Raw genomic sequence first — 26,448 nt, 5'->3', positions numbered from 1 at the left:
TTAAACATGTAATATTAATATAAACGCTTTAGGTTCAAACGCTAAGAACAAAATGAATGTTATCCCCGACAGTATCTTTGTAATCACCTGTTGACCACTCTAACCTTTTTTATATTTTAAAGTTTGATTGGTATCGATAAAAAATACTCGAAGATAAACCGGGTCTCCTTTGGTGTCAGATGAAGTTGTAAATTTAAATGTCCACCATTAGTGACATCTCTTATCGATTGTTAACATCGTTTGTATCAATCTTTCAATTAATAATTACAGACGCGACTTTGATACACAAAACGGCCGCATTAAAATATGACAGTTTTGTCTATGATGGTTTTGTGATTAAATCGTATTTTAGCTAAATATGGAGTGGCTTCGGTGACACGTGATTTGTTTCCGTTGCGATTGATTAATGTCAACTTACCCTCGTAAAAGTATGTTCAATCTTCATAAAATCATTAAGACTTAAATTATAAAACATTTAAACTGAGATCATAATACGCTTAATTCGTTTGTCGGTTTTATGAATAACTCAAAAGATGCTTTGTCCGATAGTATGTTCAAAGTTTAGATTCGAGATAATTCTGTTCTTACGTAGTAACTGCCGCTTTAATAGTGTAATATGCAATAGAAACAACAGATGGGTACGGTTACTAAGGAATTTCATTGTCGTTATCTGCCTACCTGAGGAGAAACAGTGTTCAGTCTTTCAGTGTTGTTTGAAACTCATGTAGATGGCATTTACGTCTACATAAAGTTTCTTGCAAAACCGAAACCTACGCTGGAAAATTAGCCATAGTTAACCAGCATAGCAACAGGTTGGAGCTTTCTGTATTCTGTAGGCACAAGAAATATAATATAGATTAAATTATTGATGTTTTGGTAACCAACTGCCACTTAGTTCACGAGAGAACCGAAGCCCCCGGGGAACCATTATATTTGCATCAGATTAAAACTGCTCATTCAACATTATTTGCGAGCATTTTTTAAGGTAAACAATAAATCATTAACGAATAATAAATTCTTCAATAATTGGTGAGTAGGTACGTATTATATATAATGAACGAACCATAAATATCAAAATGCGCGCACTTGGACACAACGAATAAGTTATTGTAATTAGGATAAACACGAGAGTCACAAACGAAATAAATAATAAGATCGCATGGTTTCCTGTCATAATTTCAAAGTAAATATTATCATATTTCGTAAATCACCGAGATTAATAATTACGAAACAAAGGAAAACAAACCAATAAAGATTATTGATGGCGCGCATGAGGCGTTCTTGGACCGCTATAAATTAAATTTACTTTGATGCGTAACCTCATTGTTCTTATAGATGTTCTCCTATTCTTAAAAAAATAACGTTTAAATGAAATCAACTTGTCTTGCAGACAAAAAACATGTTTAAGGTATCCGATTATATTGTCTAGCGTACACATAAAAAGTAAATAAAGTAACGCTACAATTTATTGATGACCTGTACCTGTACTAAGGAGAGAATCGTTTTTGGTAATGATATGAGGAATCTCTGAATGTTTGCCTCCTCGGGTATTTCTGGGTGAGCCGATTTCTTGTGAATTAACGAGATATTCCGATAGACCGGAGATGCGGTGTGTGGTGTGTTTTGTGCTGTGCTGGACCCCTAGGCTAAGTGGATCTTATAGCATGATTAAAAACTCGATATTACTGCTTTATTCTCTACCGGACCGGTTTCACCCTGCTACGGGCATCGTCAGACTGCTACATTTTTAATAATACATAATTTTGAATAATTAGTAAAAGAACCTTTTGATTTTATAACAGCCAGACTAGGCTTTACTTCTTTAATTAAATAATATTTTAATATAGGTAAGTTACCTACCAATAGTAAAATTTAATATACTAACAATAAAAAATATATTTTTGTAATATGTTTAGCAGGTTGAAGGTTATCCAAGACGGAGTTATAGGGTAAGCACGTGTCCCGCTACTAGATTATTATAAAACTAATAAACTATACCGGTCGCAGTTCAGAAGTCATTTAGGTTGTAATTATTAGTTCTACGATTGATGATAGACAATACTATCCCAGTATTGTCTATCATCAATATTGTCTATATGTTAGTGACCTAACCACTTAGTACCCATTGCTCACTGCTCAGTGTTAACTGTTCGCTGCATAAAGTGCACTGCTTATTGTTCGTCACAGCAATGTATGTATTCTATTCACTGCACCCTGCTTACTTTTTAAAGCTCACTGCTCAGTACTTACAGGTCACTGCTCAGTACTCACAGGTCACTGCGTAGCACTCACAGTTCAGAATTCACTATTCGGTGCTCGATTTTCACTGCTCAGTTTTTATTGCTCAGTTTTCACTGCTAAGTTTTCACTACTCAGTTTTCACTGCTCAGTTTTCACTGCTCAGTTTTCACTACTCACTGTACATTATTTACTTGTCAGTATTCACTATTCACTGCTTAATGCTCATTATTCAGTGATGCTAACCGCTCAGCGCCCACGGCTCACTGTTCAATGACCACTGCCTATGTTTAATTCTTAGTCCTAGTATCATCTAATCTTGAAATGCTTAATGTAATCTGGGGATGCGTGATAATTATTACTATAAACATCATCGATGTTAAACTAGCTTTCGCGAAATACCGTCTAGTCAAAAGTGTAATATTTCCGTGACAGCCATTAATTAAAATAAAATGCTTTTCTAGTTTAAAAATTCAGATTATGGTATTATACTGTAAACATATCGACTAAGTAATGAAATTTTTAATGGCAATGTATATTTTATACAACAAAAATGGACTTTCAGAAGCAACAATCAACATTTAATTAATATACCCTCGGAACAGGTTGCTAATTAAATAATGTTTGAATAATTTTATTGGATGTTTTTAATAGTTTGTTATGGGAAAATATGGCGTTTCTGGGGGAATATATGAATATCTTTATATATCTACATAATGCATCATCATGCTTTAAGATATTTAAAAGCTTATGTAGTCGTATAACTCGTGTCAATGAACATATTTTACTTGACCTTACACGATCTTTTGCAGAAGTATGGTCAACCGAATATCGGAATTAGAAAAATATTTTATTTCAAAGTGTTTTTTTTGCTATCCCTTTTCGTTGGCGGTCAACGACCGTATAAGTATATGTAATTCTTGAGAAAGGGGATTAAAATTCTCAAGAAAACGTAAAGCAATTAAATTAATTTCCTAAAAATGTTAAGGGAAAATATATAATTAGCATGAATCAATAACTCGCAGAGATTGAATCTAACTGTACGCGATTTAATAACGTCGAGGTAGAACTATGATTTATTTTACTATTAAAAATTAATGCTTTCTTCTTGGGAAATTTAGTCAAAGGAAACAGTAAAATTTTATTTTAGGAAAATGTCTTATTTCCCTTGAAATATGTACCAAATTGATTTAGTCAGTTTTCTGTTTTAGGACATTTTGGAAGGTCTACGATTGATGAAATATTGACCTCTAGTACCTACTCGTATTTATCATATTGAATGTAAATATGTCAGGTAAATTTTAACTTGAATTGAAAGATTGCATGTAGCCCTATTTAATATTCAAATATATTTTGAACCATATATTTTCCGCACACGCATCCCATCAGTAACTTACAATAAATTACTGAAGATAAGCGTTTATTACATAAAGGGAATGCAATAATATTATATCTAAACCAACTTCGAACTTATAAATGTCCAAAATCCTTTGGTTATTGAGGTTGAACCCCTGAATTCTAAAAGGCTATCTTTATTACCCTGGCAGGATATTTCATTTCACGATGCATTTTCGTGTATATTATTGATATTTATGATACATTAATTACACATACTTATTTATCAGTACTACACCTATTAATTTATTGTATTAGGTTCGTAGATATTCATTGGATTTATCTGTTTCACCATTCATATCCTACGATTTAATAAAAATATCAAAAGGGGTGGAATACTCTAATGTTGTCTCAATATCATTTAACAAATAAATTGTTTATAGTACAGAGCAAGTATTTGGAAATGTTTGATTTATTAAGTTGTAAGTTTTTTTTTTTCATTCCAGGACAGTCAATACTGTATCTTATGTTTGTAACATCAGTAACGCGTTTCGATTTCGAAGTCCTTTTCGCCCAGGAATGCATTTTTCTTTTCAATAGAAATGAACACTCTTTATCGAACTAATCTTTCTTCGAAATTAAATGATGAAACGAGCAGTATGTCGACTTCATTATTAAATAATTTAAGTATGATGGCTTACAGTAGGAAAGCAGAAGAGAAAAATAATCGTTTTTATTTTCTCGTACACACATGTTTTCTAGCTTGTACCTACATAAGATTTAGTAACTCATTTGTGTATTTTAAATTGACATTTACACTATATTTTATTTGCAAAACCTAAGTACCAAATAATTTATTATCAATTACGGAACATGTAAGTGGAATTAGCCATTATGTCGACAGTAATTATTCCTAGCCATATTATAGAGAAGTTCTAAGCAAATAATAACGTGGATGGTAGCAATATATTAAGTTGCCTTTCATTTGTGTTTTTGTGTATTGTTTGTTAACTTATTGTTGTAACCATTCATTGAGTTTCGAATTTTGTATTCATTTTATGTGTAGAATTTAAAAATAAAAAATTAACTTATGTTTTTGGATTCCCTTACTTACTAATATAAAATATTACAAATTTACTATAAATCTTGTCAAATTAATATTATTCCTGTTAAAAACGGAACTGCAGGATTTTAACGAATGAATTGACTGATTTACTAATAAGCTATCATCAAAATAATATCAGAAAAATCTGTGATCTATATTAATATTATATAAAATAATTCACTCGGTCCTGAATACCCCTGATTTAATAGAACTAATACGATTTCATTGCCCTGGTCGCGCTAACAATAGACTGACTCTACCGTTCTACTATAATAACACACATACATTATCACATTATTACTCACCAATCAGTCGATTACACATTTTGGGAAATGAACATACCAACATCGGCGACATTTATTTCTTAAAATTAGCGCAATATAAACATGCACTCAAAAATTATTTTTCCATAATGTAACTTTATATACGCAATATGGACATGTTGAAATAAAATGATGATATTTCTCATGTTCTTTTTTGTTCTTTTTGGTTGTGATACACATAATTGTATGTTATTTTTAAGTTTAAAACTACTATAATGAAATGATATTATTTTTTACTTTGTACTCTATTATATGTTTATTTATAAAAGGCAGTATGGCCGTTTATGTATTTAAAATAAAAAAAATAAAAATAAAATAAAATTAAATATTAATGTGTTATAAGGATGGCGGAACACGTTTTCATAATTTTTTTAATATATTCGCATTTCGTCATTATATTTATCAGGTTAGGCGCAGCTGCATGAATACGTGTTCTGATATATTTTTTATTTATTATTTATTAGGAAGTGAATAAATATTTTCTTATGAAATGAAAAATTTTAACAGGATTTCAATAAATCATCAAGGCTCGTTTTTCTCCGTGGAGATCAATAAGCCATTTCGTAATTTTGTTCCGAATTATGAAAATTTGCAGTTTCTTACCTTGGGGGAGAGTTTGTTGTAAATTTTGGTCCATGTTTAATATTAAGTACCTAATATGTAATAAAATTATTTTTCACCAAAATGATTTTAAATTGAAGAAGAAGATTATACTATCTTTGAAAATGGAAACAAAGTTTTTAAATAAATGGTTTATAACCTAGATAGTGTCTCGGATAAACTTTTCAGATTTTTATTTTTATTTTGTTATTTCTGAATTTGAAATATAAGATCGACAAATATGACGTTTAATAAAACGGTCTCAATGTTCAAGTTGGCTAAGACGCCTGTCCCAGTAAGACAAGAGATCCTGTGTTTGATTCGTAGTTGTGACCGTTATCTTTTTATTTTTCTGTGTCTTGTTATGTTTCATGTTTCGTTTAGATTTATTAATATTTTCTTCTTTTTTAATGATATATTATATTGATGGGTATAACCTTCAAAACAAGTTAAAAGGAAATAGTTGTTTCTCATTATTATTTAAATCAGGATTAAACTAACCTCTTCATAATCCAGCCTCGCCGTCAGCGTGAACACCCCTGTTTGGGGGTTGAGAGAGAACACGTCATTGGCCCAGTCGGAGATGACAGTGTAGGTCAAGTGCGCGTTCGGGCCGAGATCGGGATCGGAGGCTGCTACACGGCCCACCCTGGCACCGCGGGCCGCGTTTTCAGGGATGTCGAAAGAGTAGGCACTCTCGAGGAAAACTGGCGGGTTATCGTTCGTATCGGTTACCTGAAAATAAAACGAAAATCATTGTAATGTTCTGTATAAATCTTAACCTACCCCTAAACATCAATTCAACAATTTTAAGAAGAAGTTGATGATTTGACTGTGAAAGTATAAATATAGGGGGATAAAAAATGATATTACACAAATATCAAAGGAATATAACAGTTTGGTATTTTGAGGGAGGAAAATTTGGATTTTTCCCCCAATTGCTCCCAAACGTCTGGAACAAGCGAGACCATGGTATCGATAAATGGGGTGTGGAGGTGGTGGAGAGGGGAAGCAGATGCGGAATGCTGGCTGAAGTATAAATCTGGTCACCAAACACGGTTAAATCCATTTCAAGGAAAAGTTTCGATTGTGAATGGTGGGCTTTACCAGGGCGATACTGATAGTATCTTCCCTCTCTGGAACTTGAGGTAAATATTCCTACTATACCTTCATATAATATCTTAAATGAATAAATTCTGATATAACACAAATAAAGTCATTACGCGCGCTGGGATTTGATCCCGCGACCACCGGATTCGTAGCCAAGGATCGCAACCATGGAGGTCTTCAAGGAAGATATAAGGAAATCGTACGAAAGAAATATTCCCGCTACATTAAAATTACGCTTGTTTAATAATATTTCTATTGCTATGAAGAACACATAATGTGAAAAAATGTAGTGTTCATTAACCAAATAAATTATCTGCCCACGTCGAGTTTTGACAGAGCGACCTCAGAGTTTGACAGAGTGACCTTAGAGTTCGACAGAGCGACCCCAGAGTTCGACAGAGCGACCCCAGAGTTCGACCAAAGAGCTTTCAGCTCTGTTATGAAGGTTGTTAATATTTTACAAAAATGAAAGAGAGCTGACATTAAAAACTTATTAAATGATTTCAATATTTATATTATTATAAAACATACTTATACTTAGCTCTTAACAGACATACACGAGCAATTAAAATGTGATAAATTCCCATACGAAAAATGTGATATAATAATAAATATATCACATAATAGTGTTGTCATAACTACATAAATGTCACCTTTTCCTCGTCACTTGCTACACCAGTTTCGTGTTAAATGAAATATAATAGGTGTCTTCTTTTAATGTCCTTAGGTTTTCAAACATAAAATAAAAAATACCGGATTCACGGGGCCTCTTTTTAATGTTGTTAAGCATATATTTATTTTATGACGCTCATGATTTATTCTGTGAAATAAAATTTAATCTGTTTTATGAATTTTTAAATGAATAAAAAATAACACTCACTTTAGGAGGTAATTTTACTTAGAAATCCACTAAAATATTTTAATTGAATTGAGAAATGTCCCTATCATTAAAAGAAGCAGTTTAATTTATTTTTAAGGAACACATATACATAGTTATTCTGTCTAAGAAGGTACCAAAACACCATCATTAAATATATACATATGATTTATGTTGTTGTACCTACTTCAAACCACGCATAAAACTTATGAAGCATCTTTAACATGGTTCCAATAATGATGTCCTTAATATGGAGTTCGATATAGTGAAATGATTTTTTCAGATTTTATGATTGAACTCTTAGTCGACCGATAAATTTACACAAATACAACTTTAACATCACACCAATGAATGAATGTGTAAAAAAATGTAACAAGCAGTAATTGTTGAATGAAACACTAGTATATATTGAATTATTTCGCGGATAAGAGATAAGCCGCCATAGCTCAGTGGTCAGAGCTGTCGACCGGAAATCGAAAGGACACAGCTTTAAGTCCCGTTGGCGTCATGTATCTTTTATCAGGAGATTTTTCAATGTCGATGAGTGTTTCAGGCTAATAATTATTGCTTGTAAAATAATTGTTACCCTTTGTGCTATGCATAAAAAATCTTGTCTTAAACATTACTTTACCAAAAAAAATAATAATGATAAGTCATTTATTAAATGCAGTTTACTATGGAGTTCGATGTAATGAAATGATTTCTATAGACCTCAGAGTCGACCAATGCATTTGCACAGAGACAACTTTAAGAACATACCAAGGATCCATTATTTAATTTATGCAGTTTACTATAGAGTTCGATACAATGAAAAGATTTTTACATATTTTACGATTGATCTCAGAGTCTACCAATACATTTACAAAGAGACAACTTTAACATCATACCAATGATTCGTCCTTAAATAAATGCAGTATACTATAGAGTTAAATGCAATGAAATGATTTCTACAGACCTCAGAGTCGACCAATACATTTACAGATATAGATAAATTTAACACCATCCCAAAAATAAGTAATTTAATAAGCGCAGATTACTATGGAGTTTGATAAAATGAAACTATTTTTACAGACCGCAGAGTCTACTAACACATTTACACATTACACATGGACTGGAGATGTTATCTTCCACAACAAACGGTTTACGGATGGTTTAACCTAAACTAGACATTTAATAAGACAAAATTATGAAGCATTCCTTCTTCGTGGAGAGACCCCACTCACAAACCGGTAGGAGACAGTGTTTCAAATATTTCTAGATTCGTTATGACCGGATCGGAGTATCACCCAGCGATGCAAGCAACTGTCCCGTGTTCTGAAGTTTGTTTGGTTGGCAGCGAGCTTGCTTTTTTATTCTCGTCCCGATCCTAGACAAAGATATCACCGGCATACAGTAAGGCGGACACGACGCAGGGGGATGTGACAGGTGGGGACAGGACAGCAGAAGATAATAAGGATAAAGGGAATGAATTTCAGGCGAAATCCTCTACTACTGACATTATTATTTTTTCATACGCCGAAAATAGTGAAAAATCTTTTAAAAAACCTATCTATATATATATAAATTCATTTATTTAAATATATAAATAAATGAATGTGTGTTTGTTCCATATAGTCTCAAAAACTACTGGACAGATATCTGAAAATTTCAAAGTTTGTTTATATTATTGCCGTGAGCGTTTAGAGAGGGGTTTGAGTGGCAGAAGATGTCGGTGATACCCCGATAAGATTTCTAATTTTCTCTGTACTGGAATGACATACAGAGTCGACTAAAAGTTGATATAATGTAGTTTTTTAATAGTGATAATGTGTTATTAATGTAAAATAGAATTCACAACCTCAAAACTTTACTCCAAACCATTCATAATCCCGAGCACCGCTGGGTACAGGGCAGCTAGTAAAGAATAAAATAAAATAAAAAAACACTGAGTAACTAATAATAATAATAATGATTGGATTATTTGTACAGCGCCGTTTTCGTGAGAAAATCCCCTCAAGGGCGCTTAACAACTGCAATTTTATGCAATCACTTATAACTTATTTTTATTAACTAAGATAAAATTCAATTACTTGTACATAAAACATTTGTCCCAATGTTGTTGGATGGTTTTATAGCTTTTATAAAGTGCCATTTGTGTTATTTTTAACAGAAGAGGGTAGTATAATAACTATCAAAGCACTATAATTATTTGTACAATTTTATGTAATTGTCGATCGCCATGTAGTTTGTAAGAGAACGTTTAAAGCAGTAGAGAAAAGTTTATTTTTTGTTCGTTTTCCTGAAGCCGAACATTTATGTGCATTTAATATGTTTAGTACTATTACAAAAAAAGTTCGTAAAAACTCACCTGAAAAATAGATGAAAAAATAGTATGTTTTTACGTTTTGCGGACAAGGGGATTTTGAGAAAAAAGTTTATTCGGTTATAAAATGCCAATCATAAGTTTTTTGATACAGAAAATCACTAAAGTCAGACAAAAGCCATTACACGTCACTATTATTAAGGTGTTTTTCAGTTTTCTGCTCCCATACCATACTGTTAATGATTTATATTCTAACTATACCTATTCTACTTGAACATCCTTGCTGGGAACTAACGCACACTTCAGTGATAGCCTAAGCATCTCCGTGGTTGTGTTATCATTTTTTATAACATGGCGCGTACGGATGATAAGTGTTAGGTTGTCATTGGATACCCAGCTAATAGGAAATTGAGCATGATATGCTTCCTTCCGAAATGTTGACAGGACTAGTTTTTTGAGCAGTATACCAAAATCATTCAGTTTCGGTTCCAAATGAGTGACTCAATGAAACTTCTCTTTGGCTAGAATTATGTAAATAAATGTTCTGATAGAACATTTTCAATCTAATTTTCTTCTGGAGCAGATGTATTTAAGCGGCAATAAGTATTAATCAGAAGCATTGACGATAATATAAATATTAAACTCTAATTTGAACAGAAATGTATTCTATATAATATCCTAAAACTTCTTATGGGGTAGTTGTTTGGTTTCGGTTGCCTCCTTGTACCTTTTAAAATGTCTGCTCAGAAGATTCTCATTTCTGAGCACAAACTGCCTCCTGTTTTATAATATGTCTTTAGTGTTAATATTCTTGTTTTGTCCTATCCTGCTGTTATTGTTGTTCTAAGTTTTTTCATCAATATTTAGTTTATAATATTAGATCTGTATTGGGTAAGGCACACTGTAGGAATAATTTTAAGAACATGACCACTAATACTAAATTACCGTTTTTAAGTTCGTTATAGTTAAGCGCACTTGAAGTGAAATGACACTAAACTGCGCTATATAAATGCCATGTTATAATTATTATTCGTAAAAAAATATGCATTTACCATAATACATTGTTAAACTGTTATTTTCTTCCAAATGTACACTCCTCTTCCACCAACAAGCAAATGCTTCTAATGAAAGAATACTATACATCATAAGATACAAAATAATTGATTGTAAAACCTGAATTATTGTGTTATTTGTACAAAATTTATTGTTATTGTACAAAAGTTTTATTGATAAAAATAAGGCTTTTAATTTAATTTTATTGTTCCTTACCTACACTTAAGCAAGTTTTAGTTTTCTTCAGAGAGATTGTAGATGTAGATTGATCTAATCTGAAATCTAAGATCCTCTCTAATATCTAAGTCTTCATTTTTATGGTTGTTTAAAATCATGGAATCTTAGTACCTACATACATAACTACGTACAGGGTTTTAATCGTACCTGATCGTACTGATTATTTGAAATTTGGTGTTATCGGACGGAAAATTTGTATCTATGTATAAATTATGGTTCCATGATAACTCAACACAGTGACAATTCAACACACTTTTTTAAAAGTTTTATTTTTATTTTTTTATAATAACTCCACACAGGAGGCCTTGAAGAAAATAATTTCCCTCAGGGCCCATGTCATCTTTGGGGATGCTGTGTGGAGGGTCTTTTTGTGGAGAGGAAGGAGTGAACATGGGTCTTGAAGAGTCCCATGTTGTAGGAGGGAGGAAACACAGAGGCCGGCAGTTCGTTCCACAGCTGAGCTGTTGAACTTAAGAACGAATCGTAGAAGCGACCCGTTCTCACGTGACAAATGTCAACCGTGTACAAATGTTGGGCGCGCGTTTTGCGTGTATCCCGACTACGCATCGGTGCCGAAGGGATCAATGACGCTAGTTCCTCAGAGCATCTTACATTGTAATACCGATAGAACAAGGACAGCATACCTACCTGACGCCTGTGCTCTAAAGATTGCAGTCCGTTTGTTAAGATTGGGGAATCTATCAAACGGACCGCCCGTTTTTGCACAGAGTCAAGGGTTTTTTTCAGGTATTTAGGGGCTCCGGACCAGAGATGGCTGCCAAATTCGACAGTAGGGCGCACTTAATATAAAGTTATTAGAAACGATGATTTTTTTTTTAAACCTAACCTAACCTACTTAACCCAGTTAATAACTTTTTTTTCATCACTTTCCATGACTTTATATAATTTTTTAAAGATGTGATGAATTATCATTGTGATGATTTATCTGGTCACCATAAATTATACATATTTGGTATTTATGTGTATTGAAAAAAAAACTGAATTTAACTTTAAGTCGTTAATCGAATTCTATGCTTTCCATGAATGCAGTATGAGTAACTATTAAAAATGAATAAGGCGGAATGTGAGGTTAGGAAAATGAGAAGGAATGAAGTATTGTTCTTCCGAGAAGAGATCACAAGTCAGAATGAGTGCACGACAGACCAGAGATATAGAGATTCTGATCAGTAGAGATAGACGGAGGGGAAGACAGGATGGAGAAGCTTCATTCAGATCAAATCACCCGTTCAACAGAGTTGACTTGACTTCCGAGACAATAGAATTCGATAAGACAGATGATTGAGAAATTAAATAATACGAATTCTAGAACGTTTTTTATATTTTTATCTCAACAAAAAGGTGACTTGAATCATAACGTGTTTAGGTATACACGTCATCGGGCATAGAAAGTCATGCATACAATGGGAAGTTCGCGAATTCTAGCCCAGAGCTTAAGAGGATTATTTTCATGTCGATCTTTTTCATACCACTTACACATCCACTTTAGTTTGTAGTATCCAATCATACAGAATAATTAATTTTCTTAGCAAAAGGTATAGCAAATATCATATAAGTGTTATTTTTGTTTTAATTTATGAAATTTACGCAACTGAAAACATAACTTTTTATGATTTTAGAGGCAACTTTTGTAGAAAAAATATTAATCAATTTGGTTGCGTATTTCGGTCTCAAATTCATATTTTAATTTTGCTTGAAAAAGGCTGCACAGTCGTTCCTCATTTTGGTATTAATATTATTATTTAGTAAATTATGTAGGAACATTGGACAATGCCAGTCTGTGTGTTGTCGTAAGTGTCCATTTTTTAAATTTTACTATAAAACATAAAACCGGCATGACGCCCAAAACTTACATAATTATATTAAAAGGAACTTTGTTATTAGTAGGTACCTATACTGAAGACATACGCTGATTTGGTAGCATTACCTATCTTTAAAATAAAGGTTTCCATTAAATTTTCAGCTTGATTTTATAATTAATGGTAGGAATTTTTTACGTGTTAAATCGGGTCATTAAAATGCCAACTTTATCATCTATTCACACATTGAAAAGCCTGGCTTTCTTATTGTTTAGGACGCCATGTTTTTTTTATTTTTTTTTATTGAATAAATAATTAATACATATCAACAAACAAGTCCTGCTAAGCCAATTGAATCGGCTTGTCAACATGTGCTTAAAGTTTAGTTACATATACATTTTTGTAAGTTATAATTTACATCTTATATCTACAGAATCAACATTTTTTTCATACAATTTTTCATACATATCAAAGTAAATCTTTTTTTTCCGATAGCCAATTTTTCACCATATATTTAACCTTATTCATAGATTTACATTGCTTTATAGTGTCAGGTAATAAATTAAATATCTTCAGTATGTTGTATTCAAACGTTCTCTGTCCGTATTTATTGTTAAATTTCGGAACTATTAACCCGTCATTGCGCGTGAATCTAGTACTGTATTTATGTTCTAATTTTTCTTTATGCTGCGGGGTAAATATATACTGAATTATGATTTTTTGCCGTAGAATAGCCTTAACAGGTTAAATTTTAGCACTCTGAAACAGCAACGGTGAATTATGTCTCTGTTTAAAAATATTAGGGACGAATAGTAATTTTACAATTGCGTTTTGTACAACTTGGACTTGTTTCAGATTGGTTATAGTAGTATTTCCCCATATGGTTAATCCGTATCTTATAATAGATTCTACTATTGACATATAAATTATTTTAAGTGTTTCAATTGATAGGAAAAAACTTAATGTGTACATTCTGCCAGCAATTGATCTGAGTCTTTTACAGGTTTTTTTAATATGTTTGTCCCATTTGAAAAAGCAATCTACTGTAACACCAAGATAGACATATTCCCTAACTAATTCTACGCTTTCACATTTACAATTAGTCGGATATTTTTATGGATGCAATTAAAATTACAAGAAATAATATTAGGATTAAATTGAAATCTGGCATTAGGTGATCTTATATGCATAACTTTGGTTTTTTTTAGCATTTATTAATAGTCCTGCATCATGTGACCATTTAAAAAGTTGATTAAAGTCAATTTGCATGTGTTCAATTGCAATTTTTAGATCTTTATGTGATATGACCAATGCTGTATCATCTGCGAATACAAAATTTTTAACAAAAGAGAAAAGTTTTTTCATTATACTTACATAAAATTTTGTGGATCATTTAAAACATTTATTTCAACAATACTCCTAAAAACATCATGTAAACCAACAAATAGCTGTAATTTTCTGTTTTTGTTTCTTGTGTTTGTATGACTTGTTGCATAGCTTTTATCAAATGTAATTTTATTCTTATTTTTTATGTTTGAAAGTATTTGTCAAATTAAAATTATACTACCAACCATGTAAAAGCCCTCTGGGCGTTAAATAAATAAATAAATAAAAAAATAAATTATATATAGTGTAGGTCCCAATATGGAACCTTGTGGAACTCCTGCAGATACATTGTTTGTTTTACTAAAAGTATTATTTATTTTGGTACATATTTTTCTATTTCTAAGATAATCTTTAAATAAATTTAACACATTTCCTCTTATTCCAATTTTCAAGTTAATTGTGTCAAAAGCTTTAGAGTTATCGATAAATAACACAATAACATTTAATTTATTATTTAACTGATTATTTATGTAATTGGAAAAATCTTGCAGTAATTTTTCAGTATTTTTTTTTCTTTGAAAGCCATATTGATTTGGATCTATGATAGCGAATTTTTCAATGTAATTATTTAATTTATTTGTTAAAAATTTTTCGAGAATTTCTTCTAACGCAGGTAGTATATATACTAATAGGCCTATAATTTCCCAGTTCAATGTATTTTCCACCTTTAAATATTGGTCTAGTAATGCTACATTTAAATTTTTGTGGAATTTTTGCTTGCTTTATTATCGTATTGATTAAATGAGTAATTATTGGTCCAAGAGTTTTTATATTTCTTTTTAAATCAAACATACTTATATTGTCAATACCTGTGCTTTTAGAGTTTTTCATTTTTTTAACAATGTTTTCAATATCAGTTATAGTAGCTCTTGGTATAAATAAACTGTGAGGCAGTTCTTCCAGTACTATATTAGTAGCTTTGTGATTGCATTTATGCAACATGTTGCTGATGCTATCCGAGAAGTAAGTAAGTAAGAAGTAGAAAAAGATATTATTTTATTAGAGTTATTGTTTACGTAGCTATTTATCCACTATGTTGCTACTCTGTAAGTATAGTTTAATGACTGAATTCTCAGTACCTATGAGCGTTTTGAAGCTTAAGTTTAGCGGCGTATTAAAAAACTATTTTCCTATGCACTACGGCTAGCCTGTGATACTCAGTCGTCCGTAAATGACAAATATCAGCGGCCGTATCAATTTTTAGATCAAGGTTCTTGATTCTGCAAAAAACACGCCATTGGATGGGGAAACAAAATATTATTTTAAGTCAGATATTAAGTAGTTTTATGATAATTATAACACCATGGTCTCACTGGTTCCAGACGGTGGGGAGCAGTTGAATATGTGTTTCCAAAATCGAGATATAAAGTTCATAAAAAAAAGCCATTGTCTCCGTATTTTGGTATTTTTTCACATTATTAAACATGAATTATCTCGATGTTAACCGTGCCAAAGTATACGTTGATATTTCTTCAGTTAACCGTGCCAAAGTATACGTTGATATTTCTTCAGGTAACCGTGCCAAAGTATACGTTGATATTTCTTCAGTTAACCGTGCCAAAGGATACGTTGATATTTATTCAATTAACCGTGCTAAAGGATACGTTGATATTTCTTCAGCTTTTAAAACCACCACCATATTAGCTAATTAATGGATAACTACAGCTTTTAGTGCCGATTAGTGAAACCGTCTTTTATTGATCATCAATTTGTCGAATAGCGCTTATGAAAGGTGAAGGAATGCAATATAAAGTTTGTGATGGTTTAGTACCTAATGAATAAAACCTTCTTGGAACCTTGATGAAATGTGGAGAAAAAATATTTTAACGATTCTTTTACAGAATTGTATAAAAAATACAAAGAATAAGTGAAGCACTTGAAATAGGATTTTAAGCGCACTTGAAGTAAAATGACACTAAACTGCGCTATGTAAATGCCATGTTATTATTATTATTTAAAATAATTCGTTCAATATCAAAAAATAAATAAAAAAAGTTGTTATTTTGTTAAGTGGATGTTATAGTTCACCAGATCGAAAAAGTATTTTTTTCAATAAACGTTTACTATTCCTGCTCAAAGGGTTGTTTTACCAATATATTTTACCTGGATACTTCTATTATTTTAAATGAATACCTATAGCAACATTCCTTCGTGAATATCGGAACACCAATGCAGGGACTCGGATAAATTAGAAACATTTTGCTGCCACGTATCAATAGGTACCCTTTTAATCGAACAAGTATAATGATAAAAAAGGAATCAAAAGCTTCAACTGAAAGTTCTCTAAAAATCGCCTTTGAGCCGCGTCAGTGGAGCGAGACGGAAGCGTTGCTCACACCAAACCGCAATCTTCCCGAGTGGATTAATTACAGTCTAATAGGCTAAGCGTAACAACACGGACAAAAAATCTGTAAGGTTTCTCGAATATTTCGGTGAATAAACCTACCGGTAAAATGTGATTGATAACCATAAAACGAAGTGTACTTAGTCCCCATTTGGACGGCGAAGGCGCCGATTGCGCGTAGTAAACTAGGATTAACTGGCGTGGGATTTCGGTATGCGGCCGCCTAGCACTGGATGGTGAATGAAAACTCGTTATCGACAGCTCTTTGCCAATCGTTTTATGGAAATGAATTGGAGAATATAAGAAATAACTCCGCTCACAGGAAAGTTCCTACAGTTGCCTTATAAGGTGACTAAGATGCCTCATTGTTCCACGTCCTCTCGCGGAGATTGATGAGAATAGGTGCTTCGTGTAATTCGTGAATGCAAATATGATTGGTCTTGCCTACATGTTCCAAATCCTACCCTGAGAATAACAGGAAACAGGATTACATACGTTCAGTACCTACATATTGAAGTGTGGTAGCGGTTGTCCTTTCTTCTGGCCCGAGCATTGCACCAAAGGACCGTATAGCTATTAACATTACAACTGATGGCATCACTGTGTAAGCACGCGAAACTGGATAAATTTACTCCCAAATTACTCTTTTTACCGAATTGTTAAATCGATTGTCCAGTTCGTATGAGTACCGCTCTCCCTCCCCTCGTGGCGAGCCTAAAATTTTCACAATGGTCATCACATCTCTAACTAAGAATCGCGGCGACTGCCGGTGCATTCCTGATTGCCGGTAAGGTTTTTTACCCTCCCGCGGCAGCCGATTAAAAGGAATTTAGTCTACGGGCACAGTTATTCGCATTTATTTATTTGGAGATCCTTTGATCAATAGCACCGACTTTTTGTCTAGATTGATCAGAAACGCAACGAAGAACCACCGCGAGGATTTATGTTGCCAATGAGAGGTTTTGAGGTGAATTGTTTCGGACAAATGTGTTGTACACCCTGTTGTTGCGGGAAAAGAGGCACGTGTTGTGTGTTGTGTCGACCTTATCAGAGAATCCGATGCTACACAAGTCACGACACTGATAACTGACATGGAGACAACCTACGCCATATTCACTGTCATCCCGATGATCTAACATCAATCTGTTCTTCTAAGACCGTAATATGTAATGTTAAATGTGTCCTTCCTTCCTCGGTGTGGAAGGTAAGGTCACAAGGCAAACATCATTCAGTTGGATTTAGGATTGGTGGATTGCACTTCTGGGAAGAGAAGTTCGTACGATGTTTTGTAAGTAGAAACTGGATCTTACTTGTATTGTGATGGTCGTGTCCGTATTCTGCAAGCCGTCACTGGCCCTGATGACCAGCTTGTAGAGGTCCTTAGTCTCCCGGTCCAGAGGCTCGAGCAGCCGAAGGGTGCCCGAGTCGGGGTCCAGCGAGAACTTGTCGCGACCCTGCGGCTCGCGGAGGGTGTAGCGCACGCGGCCCAACGTGTCGGGGTCGCGGGCTTTAACCACGCCCACGGTCTGCCCAGCACCCAACTCCTCGGACACGGTGAAAAGAATGGGCTGGTCACCGAAGGAGGGTGGGCTGTCGTTCTTGTCGAGCACGTTAACGCGAACCTGGAGAAAAGAAAATCAAACATCAGTGACAGCATATTTAGTTTTTTTTTGCCACAAACAATGGAAAATTAATTCGGTAAATTGGTAGTTTTACTATGCATAAGCATCATCAATATGTTCATCCTTTCTTAGTCTGGTCTGGGATTAATAGTGACCACAGGGGTGTTGCAAGCTTTCCTATCTTGCCCCAATTTGGCTGCCTTGGTTCACGGTGCTCTCGCACAAACTCAGCGTCTGCTTTTCTAGCATTCTTTGGAGCATCTGACTAGACGTCCAGAGTACGCTAGATATGCCAATAGAATTCCGTGCGGTGTTAGGTACAACTGCAAGCCTGAGCGCAAGTCCTTTTATCTACGAGTTTGCTAATTATTGAATAAGTTGCAAAGTTTGAGGGCTTCTTGAATATTAAAACTTCTCAGTTCCACTATGTTACTCCTGTTGTGTCTTAAAAATCTCATTTAGGCAGCATACGAATGCAGTCTCTCGTTAATCATCCTAATTTGATGTCCACATGTGAGGGAAAATATATTATATGTACTTTTAATAAATAATTCATTCCACTCTACCCATTGAATTAAACGCACAAAAAACAACCGTGTGAGCAAGATACCCGCGCAGTATACAAAACGAAGGCAAGCCAGGCGTAATGCCGCATTTACAAAACATTCAAACACTACTTACGTATGTATATTCGGGTCCGACGGAATACTTTCAAAATTTTTAGGTGCAAATCCGGGACGATCGCCGCGGGCTGTCAATGAAGAGAAGCTTTTTTCACGCGTGAGAAATCAAGTCAGGGAGGGCAACGAGTGTACGAGAAAAAATTGGGATGCGTTTTAGCGATTGCAACAAGCAACAGACAACAGGCAATGGACAACAGGCTCAAGGAACGGGCAGAGGCACAAGCAACAGGCATTCAATCATTCTGTGGGCGGGGCGGACTCCATCTACACTCTTGACCCAAGATAACTGATGCACCGAATGAAGAATAAAATAAACCCATTTACTTCAAAAACATAACCGGAGTTGAAGGATCTCTAAATGTATGCAGGTGAGCCGCATGTCCCGCGACCACTTATGGCCATTGCGAATAAATTCACTAATCACGATTATGCGATTGTAACCGGAGGCGACCGCCTGCGCCCGAGCTCCAGCCACCTTCCCAATACGTTTGCATCATGTTCATGTCGCGGAGGACTATATTATGATCATATTGCAAAGCAAATAGGTACCACATTATACACCATCTATCCATATCTAATCATTATTTTACAGACGGCATTGCATCATTTTTACCGATCTTTTACGTTTCGATTTTCGCAAAAATGAATCCAATCTCTTGTATCGCATTGTTATGCGTGATGAAATAAACAAAAATGGATAAATATGCAATAAATGAAGTCCTACAAAAGATACAGCGTGGCGGCACCACCGTACTTGGCAGCTTATTATGAGATCAACAGTTGATATTGTTTATGACTGACACATAAATTATGGATTGTTTATGGATTGGACAAAATTGTGTCAGCATTTTTTATGTTGTTCTATTACGTATTGATTTAGGTATAAGAGATGGGATGAAGAGGAAAGAACGTCTTATTCAGATCTCAAGTTTTACGAGGGTATAAATGTCATTTAACTTGGTTATAAAAAAATCGTAAAAGACGCTTATTCGCCTGGTTTTTTAAATGGACAGAAGAACATTCTGGTCATTTTCATGACGAAACATTTAGTTTGGAGGGGCGAGCTTCAAATGGATTCAACTATTAGTGTGAGGTTAACAAAGGTCGAGCTAGGTTAGTTTCAACTCGATATATTTAAGTCAACATAATAACGTTATGGATATCAATACAGGCTTGTGAACTTGCAGCTAAGTAGGTTATAGATAAACGTAATGACGGGTTATTGTAGTGAGAATTCTCGCTCTTGGCAACCATCAGTTTCATTATTAAAATGTCAAACTGGAAATTGCCTCACAACATTTTTAGTGCGAGAGAGCGACGATATTAAAAAGAGATTCAATTTATAGGTAAAAGATATCTTCAAAAATCTTAAGGTTTTGTAGGCCGTTGGAATTTCCACCATCGTTCCTAGCCCGTGGGTGTATAACGGCGCTTCTAACGAGATGAAGGAAGCATCGATGTGCTGTAACTTGATTACCGTATTCAGTTCTTCTGCCGATGGTCTCAAAATCAACCTGATTGTGGAGGGCATGGGTCTATGTTCGTACATCAGACTGGTAATTCACAACTCCACGAGACCTCAAAGTCATGGAAAAAACTCGCATCACGATGTGTCAGATACGAACCACGAGCTTTTTTTATCCATATTACCATCATAATAAATATTTATTACGTACTTTTTAGTAAGATATATTTATGATGATGTTATGTATTTAATTATGCATAAGATGTTGCTCAGCTATATACGAGTTTTAGCTATGCTTCAGTTATGAATATTGATAATGCTTTTAGGATTGATGCTATTCTCAATTTCTATTTTTTATTGGAAAATTAAACTGCATTCATGTGCAGGTGTAAGTTCAATACTAAAATATTATTTTAATTTGAATGTAACCCTGCCTGTTGAATGGTTATTTTATAACGAGGAACTAAATTAAAGAAGATCTTACTAAAGAGCTTCGCACTCTGTCTTTGAACTCTCTATATTCTCTGGTAAATCAAATAATCTCTATCTTTTTTCAAAGTCAACGACCAAACGTTACATCTTATTGTGGTATGTATGAGAATTATCGGTTTTTAGTCCTGTAATTTTCACTAGCTGCAAGTTGTTTAATCATTTCAATTACACGCGCACCTAAGTGTTTATACTATAAAGTGACTTGGAAGGAAGCGTGTTTATAAAACTAAAAATATCTTAATTAATATTTTTTAAATGTAGTTTAAGTACTGAATATGTTGAGTCCTAGGTGATTCGCAGCAAATATCTGCACGAAGGAATCGCGTCACTTCTGTCCCGAGTGTTCTTCTGGTTTAATCATTAGAGTGCAAGCCTCTGGGCTGTAAGTTATAAGTCCTGACTGGGAGATAGCAATAGGGGGTTTGATAGGTTACATTATAAATGAACGGAGGTTTAGTCCTACTGACGGGGATACGGCCGGGGGCCATCAGGATGCGGTTCCTTCTACCCAGCAATGAAGGTACTCTCTTGATACAGCCAGCCGACTTGGAAGCCTTAACGTTAACTATAACTACTGAAATATAAGCGGCTCTACACGATAAATAATAGGCTGTTAATGTTGACATTGTTCAAGTTCAGTGAGAGATAATACAAATAATGTCTTGCCTTGATTGTCAATGGGAATGCTTAAATTGTGGGCAGTTGACTTTTTTGATTAATTATTTAATTAGACCACCTCCGTTTTGTTAGTAAGACTTCGTTATGGTTAGACTACATCTAGTTTTCATTGAATTATTGCAAAATACAAGTAAAATAAAGGCATTCCCGATTAAAATTAATCAGAGTAATTATATTTACTTTGGTAAACTTTTTCATCAGTCTTTCACTGTATTGCCCTTTTTGCACAGAAGCTTACATATTTAAATACTTCACATCGTAATTAATATCCTGTTTTCACCTCAATATCTACCTACATAAAAATTGAATATGAAATTATTTTTAAAAAGTTGCATTGTGCATCTACAAAGTTTAACTCAAGAACTGGCATTTTTTATTGTTTGACTCGAAAATTTATATATAATGATAAATAAATTGACGTATATATTTACACAATCCTGACAAGTTGTTTGAAACCTCTATTCCTTGCGTAGAATAATTTGATTTCCCCCGCTTCGAATTCTTGCTCGTGCACGTAGAGGTCTGAAAGCGCACTTTTGATATGCACATTACCTCCGGAGCCTTAAACAACTTAAGGGTCACTGGCATAACGGAACTCAGATCATGACGCGCCATTTTCATCATCACGACACGCGTCGCTTAAAACAATGAGAGGCTCTCTGTGCCTATATTCCTGCTCCGATACCGGCCCACAGTTAAATATGGGGATAATCTCAATCAAACTCAAAGCTATGCTGGTGATTTCTTTTTGACGATATGCACACATTATTACTTTACTATGTAGATTAAGTGATTTGTATTGGCGTTTTAGGAAAGCTTTAGTCGTCTTTTTGTCACGAATCTAAGTTTAAAAGACAAGAAAAAAATTAAAATATGGCAAAAGTTCAACAAAAAAATATAATATCAAAGATTTCAAATTTTAAGGTCTACGTTTTAGAATCAGGTTAGATTTTTTTCTGATTTATGGTTATATTCTAAATATAGAGAGTAAACCTATAGATTAGTTCTAGGTTAGTTTTCTTAGTGCTCGATGACTTGACAACTTGAAACCACTATTGATTTTGTTTTGTATCTGCGAGTGAACGTGACAAAATTGTAAAGTGTCAGCTACACTACTCGCTTCGACGCTTCGACGAAGTCCTCGACGAAGTTAGCCGAAGTTCGAAGTGCGTGCCCACACACTCGTGCAACTTCGCGAGTAACGCTTCGAGTCCTTTGACTCGGGCGCATTTACCGACAACAATCGGAAGTCGGGCGAAGCGAAGCGAAGCGAAGCGAAGTTGCCCGAAGCGAAGTGAAGTTCGTGCCCACACTATCGTATTCGGTCAACTTTGATCAACTTCGCGAGTAGTGTAGCTGGGCTTTAATATTAATGTAATTTCCCCTCAAACAAACATCTAGGCTGGTTTTATTTATTGAATATGTTTTTGGACATCTAAGAATAGTATGTAGTGTTACTTTATAGAAAAACATATAAAGCAAAAAAGCGGATGACTATAAATCAATGCACAGAAACCTTGGTATCGTGCATCTAAATATCTTCTGTGTATTATTTTCAATTTCATTGACCCCGTATATTTATACAAAAAAAGTTGATTTGATACACGACTCGAATTTAAAAAATTAACAATGGTTTTGTAAAACGCAAAATGATCGAAACTAGCTAGGAGCGATTTTTTCTAACCTCTCAATATGCTTATCTTAAGTACCCATTGAATTGTTAAAATAATATTAAATTGCAAACTAAACGTTTGTAAATCATATTTAAACCTTTTTCTAGTAAGGTATCTAATGTACCACCCAAGTGCCCAAGTTTTGCAAGTGTGTTTTAGAACGTCCTCAAATTTGATCAATTCCACTCAAAACGAATCCTTAAAATGTTTATACCTCGGAATCTTCATTGAGGGCTTTCGAATGTGACAACCATTTTCTTCATGGAACTTGAGTGTTGTGAAGTGCAAGAAACGTTACATCACTACACCGAGGTTTTCATCGCTAACACGTAGGCGCAGTAGGCATATAAGATGATCAAATTATAAAGCGTATAATTATTACACCGACTTGTAACGTTCTAATGTCCGAGCCCATATCCTGAAAAGTACTAGCAATTATTATTATTGTTCATGAAACTCTAGCATTATTGTGATATGTAAATAATTTACATAGGAAAACGGCGAAACGAAATGAATGTGGTAATACTGCAGAACAAAGCTCGGACTCGAGAAGTTCCCTGTGGGATTTAGTGAAATAAGCATTACCACATAATAATGAAAATCTGTGATTTACGCGACGAAAGTACTCGTATATGGCTACAATAATGTTGCTATCGATAGTTTCTAATAACAACTTCTTATATATAGAATTCTTCTTATATGTAGACATGTATTATAAGTTTGTACAGCGCCCTTGAGGTGATTTTGCACAAAAACGGCGCTATACAAGTCATCCAATTATTATTATTATTATAAAAGTATTTTTATAATAGGGTGTAATTATTCCACACGGGGAAAAACTATCCTATTAAAAAAAGTGTTAGCATACCAATTTCCTGATAAAATATTAGTCATTCAGAATATATCGAGATCACGTGTTCCTTTCCTATTACATATCATGACTGAATGAGACAATATAATTAAGGAGATTTTTAATAAATTAACAGTATTTTATATCTTTAAGTTTTCTCCATGCATATAATGTAAATTTGAGTGATCTCATTAAACGTTAATGATGATACCTATGTTATATAACACAGAACTGAGGTGATGGAAATATCTTAATATCAACTGCGACCAGGTATAAAAATAATAATTATGTTATAATCACGACCAATAAATTAAGTCGAGGCGTCAAAAATTTACGTACCAAAATGAATATATTTAAATAAATTGAATTACATTTGAGTCGAATCTCTTCAACACACGAATCTCGTAGATTAGCTTACTATGCGACAAATTATGCAGACTAAAATAACGTTTTTTATAAGACATCCATGATTTACAGCGAAAAAAAATCAGGCGGACATGTTAGCTAGTGACGGTTCGTAGGTATAAAAAAATACTTAAATAAATTACAATACCAGCGGATACGTCAAATCGGTATAAAAGTGCGACTAGGCGTCATTCTTTGGCGGAAAATGATAATTTATTGGATTTAACTATTGAATTTTGCAATTTAAAACTTCCCCGATAAGTAATACTTATGAACTAGCCACTTGTTATTGCCTATTATTTACTGGTTGGCAAATAAAATGCTAATCATCCGTCTGCTTTTCATTATTTATCTTTAACTTATCTAACTATTGTATACAAACAAGAGGTACATCTAAGAATTTTTATCTTTTTAATCCGTTCTAAGTTGGAGCCATCGTAATGCTTTCCTTTTAAATTTATGGTGCTTAAATGTTTTGAATAAATCCGCCACGCGACTTCTAGTTTTGTAAAAACGATAAGTTTGTTCTGCAGACAGCTCCATCATACTTTATCGGTTTCATAATGTGTAGTTGTTAAGTGTTTTTGGTGTTTTTACTCAAATAATTTAAATGTCTTATCACTTTGCCTCGTGAGTCTCTAAGCTTTTATGCAAGCGCTACTTAAATTGTTTCTATCATTACTAAACTCGCCTACACACGTGCGGTCATTGAATACTTCACCAAACAATACATACCCAAGTGTCAGAAACATATTCCGTAGCTGATATGGCATGACTGATTTTAGTCAACAATTTCGTTGACATGTAATGAAATATTAGGAAATTATTTTTTATCCCGCTTCGCCTCGCCGCTCTAAAGTACTACGCTTAAAGCTTACATTTTTTACATTAGATATTTATTGTTCTCATTTATTAAACAAGATAAATCTAGGCAATATTTCATCCGTTCTAGCATACCTTAAAGAATGGATTATTTACGCTGAATTCGCGTGAGTGCTAGACAAAAAAAAATTAAATCAGTTGACAACTTGGTATGAATTAATATTCTTATCAATTAATGTATATAATATGGAGTCGACTAAATTATCTGTAAAGCAATTTTATTTGCGCAATGAAACGCCATCGAGGTGTTGTGATTCATAACTGGTAATAAAAAATAAATTCAAAAAGTTTGGAAATAAAAAAGTGTACCAAGTTCCCGAGCGGCTGGTAGGTATGTAAATAAGAAGCAAGTTTGTCGCGACCTGCGATTGCGGTCTTGTTGGGGATTAATTTATTGGCGAGGGCAGATGCGAGCACGGTGATCCCCTCAAGGAACTAATGCACACACCCTCCCAGTCAGGGACGGACAATAATTGCTAAATGGCACAATTAAAGATTATATACTAGCAATTTAAAACAATTTGGTATCAGATCATGAACGCAAATTAATGTGGAACATAACGTTTTTATCCGTTTAATTATTACCTACTGTTATTTTCATGGTTCGGACGAACTTATTTTCAGAAAGGTAGAGTACTTTACCAAATCTTAAAATCGTATGAGAATAACATAGAAAACAGCGTATAACCCGTGCTTACCAACTTGAAAACGGGGAGCTCTGGCTTCACGAAATTTACAGAGTTAGTTCATAGTTAGTAATAACATAGATCATTGTAGAAATGTATTATATATTTGTACAGCGCCCTTGAGGTGATTTTGCACAAAAACGGCGCTATACAATTCTTCAAAATAATATTATTATTATAGCTTATTCGGTCATAATTTGGTAACCGGACAATTAAACACAATAATAATTTAAAACGTGATATGAAGTCATGAAAAGTGATAAAACGAAAACCAGGTTAAATAAG

The 26,448-nt window shown here is 33.9% G+C and overlaps 1 protein-coding gene across 1 annotated transcript in view; it reads right to left on the bottom strand.

Annotated features, from left to right (window-relative positions):
- ft (cadherin-related tumor suppressor fat) overlaps positions 1-26,448 on the bottom strand; it is a 299,682-nt gene that overhangs the window by 44,340 nt on the left and 228,894 nt on the right. The window contains exons 2-3 of the mRNA XM_089635628.1: positions 18,038-18,349; positions 6,103-6,336 (exon numbers count right to left, since the gene is read on the bottom strand). Of these exons, the coding sequence (XP_089491754.1) occupies positions 6,103-6,336; positions 18,038-18,349 (546 nt within the window). The remainder of the gene's footprint in view (positions 1-6,102; positions 6,337-18,037; positions 18,350-26,448) is intronic.

The sequence above is a fragment of the Hesperophylax consimilis genome, chromosome 9 (genome assembly GCF_061612785.1).
Source record: "Hesperophylax consimilis isolate HC1 chromosome 9, BYU_Hcon_1.0, whole genome shotgun sequence".
In the NCBI taxonomy this organism is placed as follows: Eukaryota; Metazoa; Arthropoda; class Insecta; order Trichoptera; family Limnephilidae; genus Hesperophylax; species Hesperophylax consimilis.
This window is presented reverse-complemented; position numbering and strand designations above follow the sequence as displayed.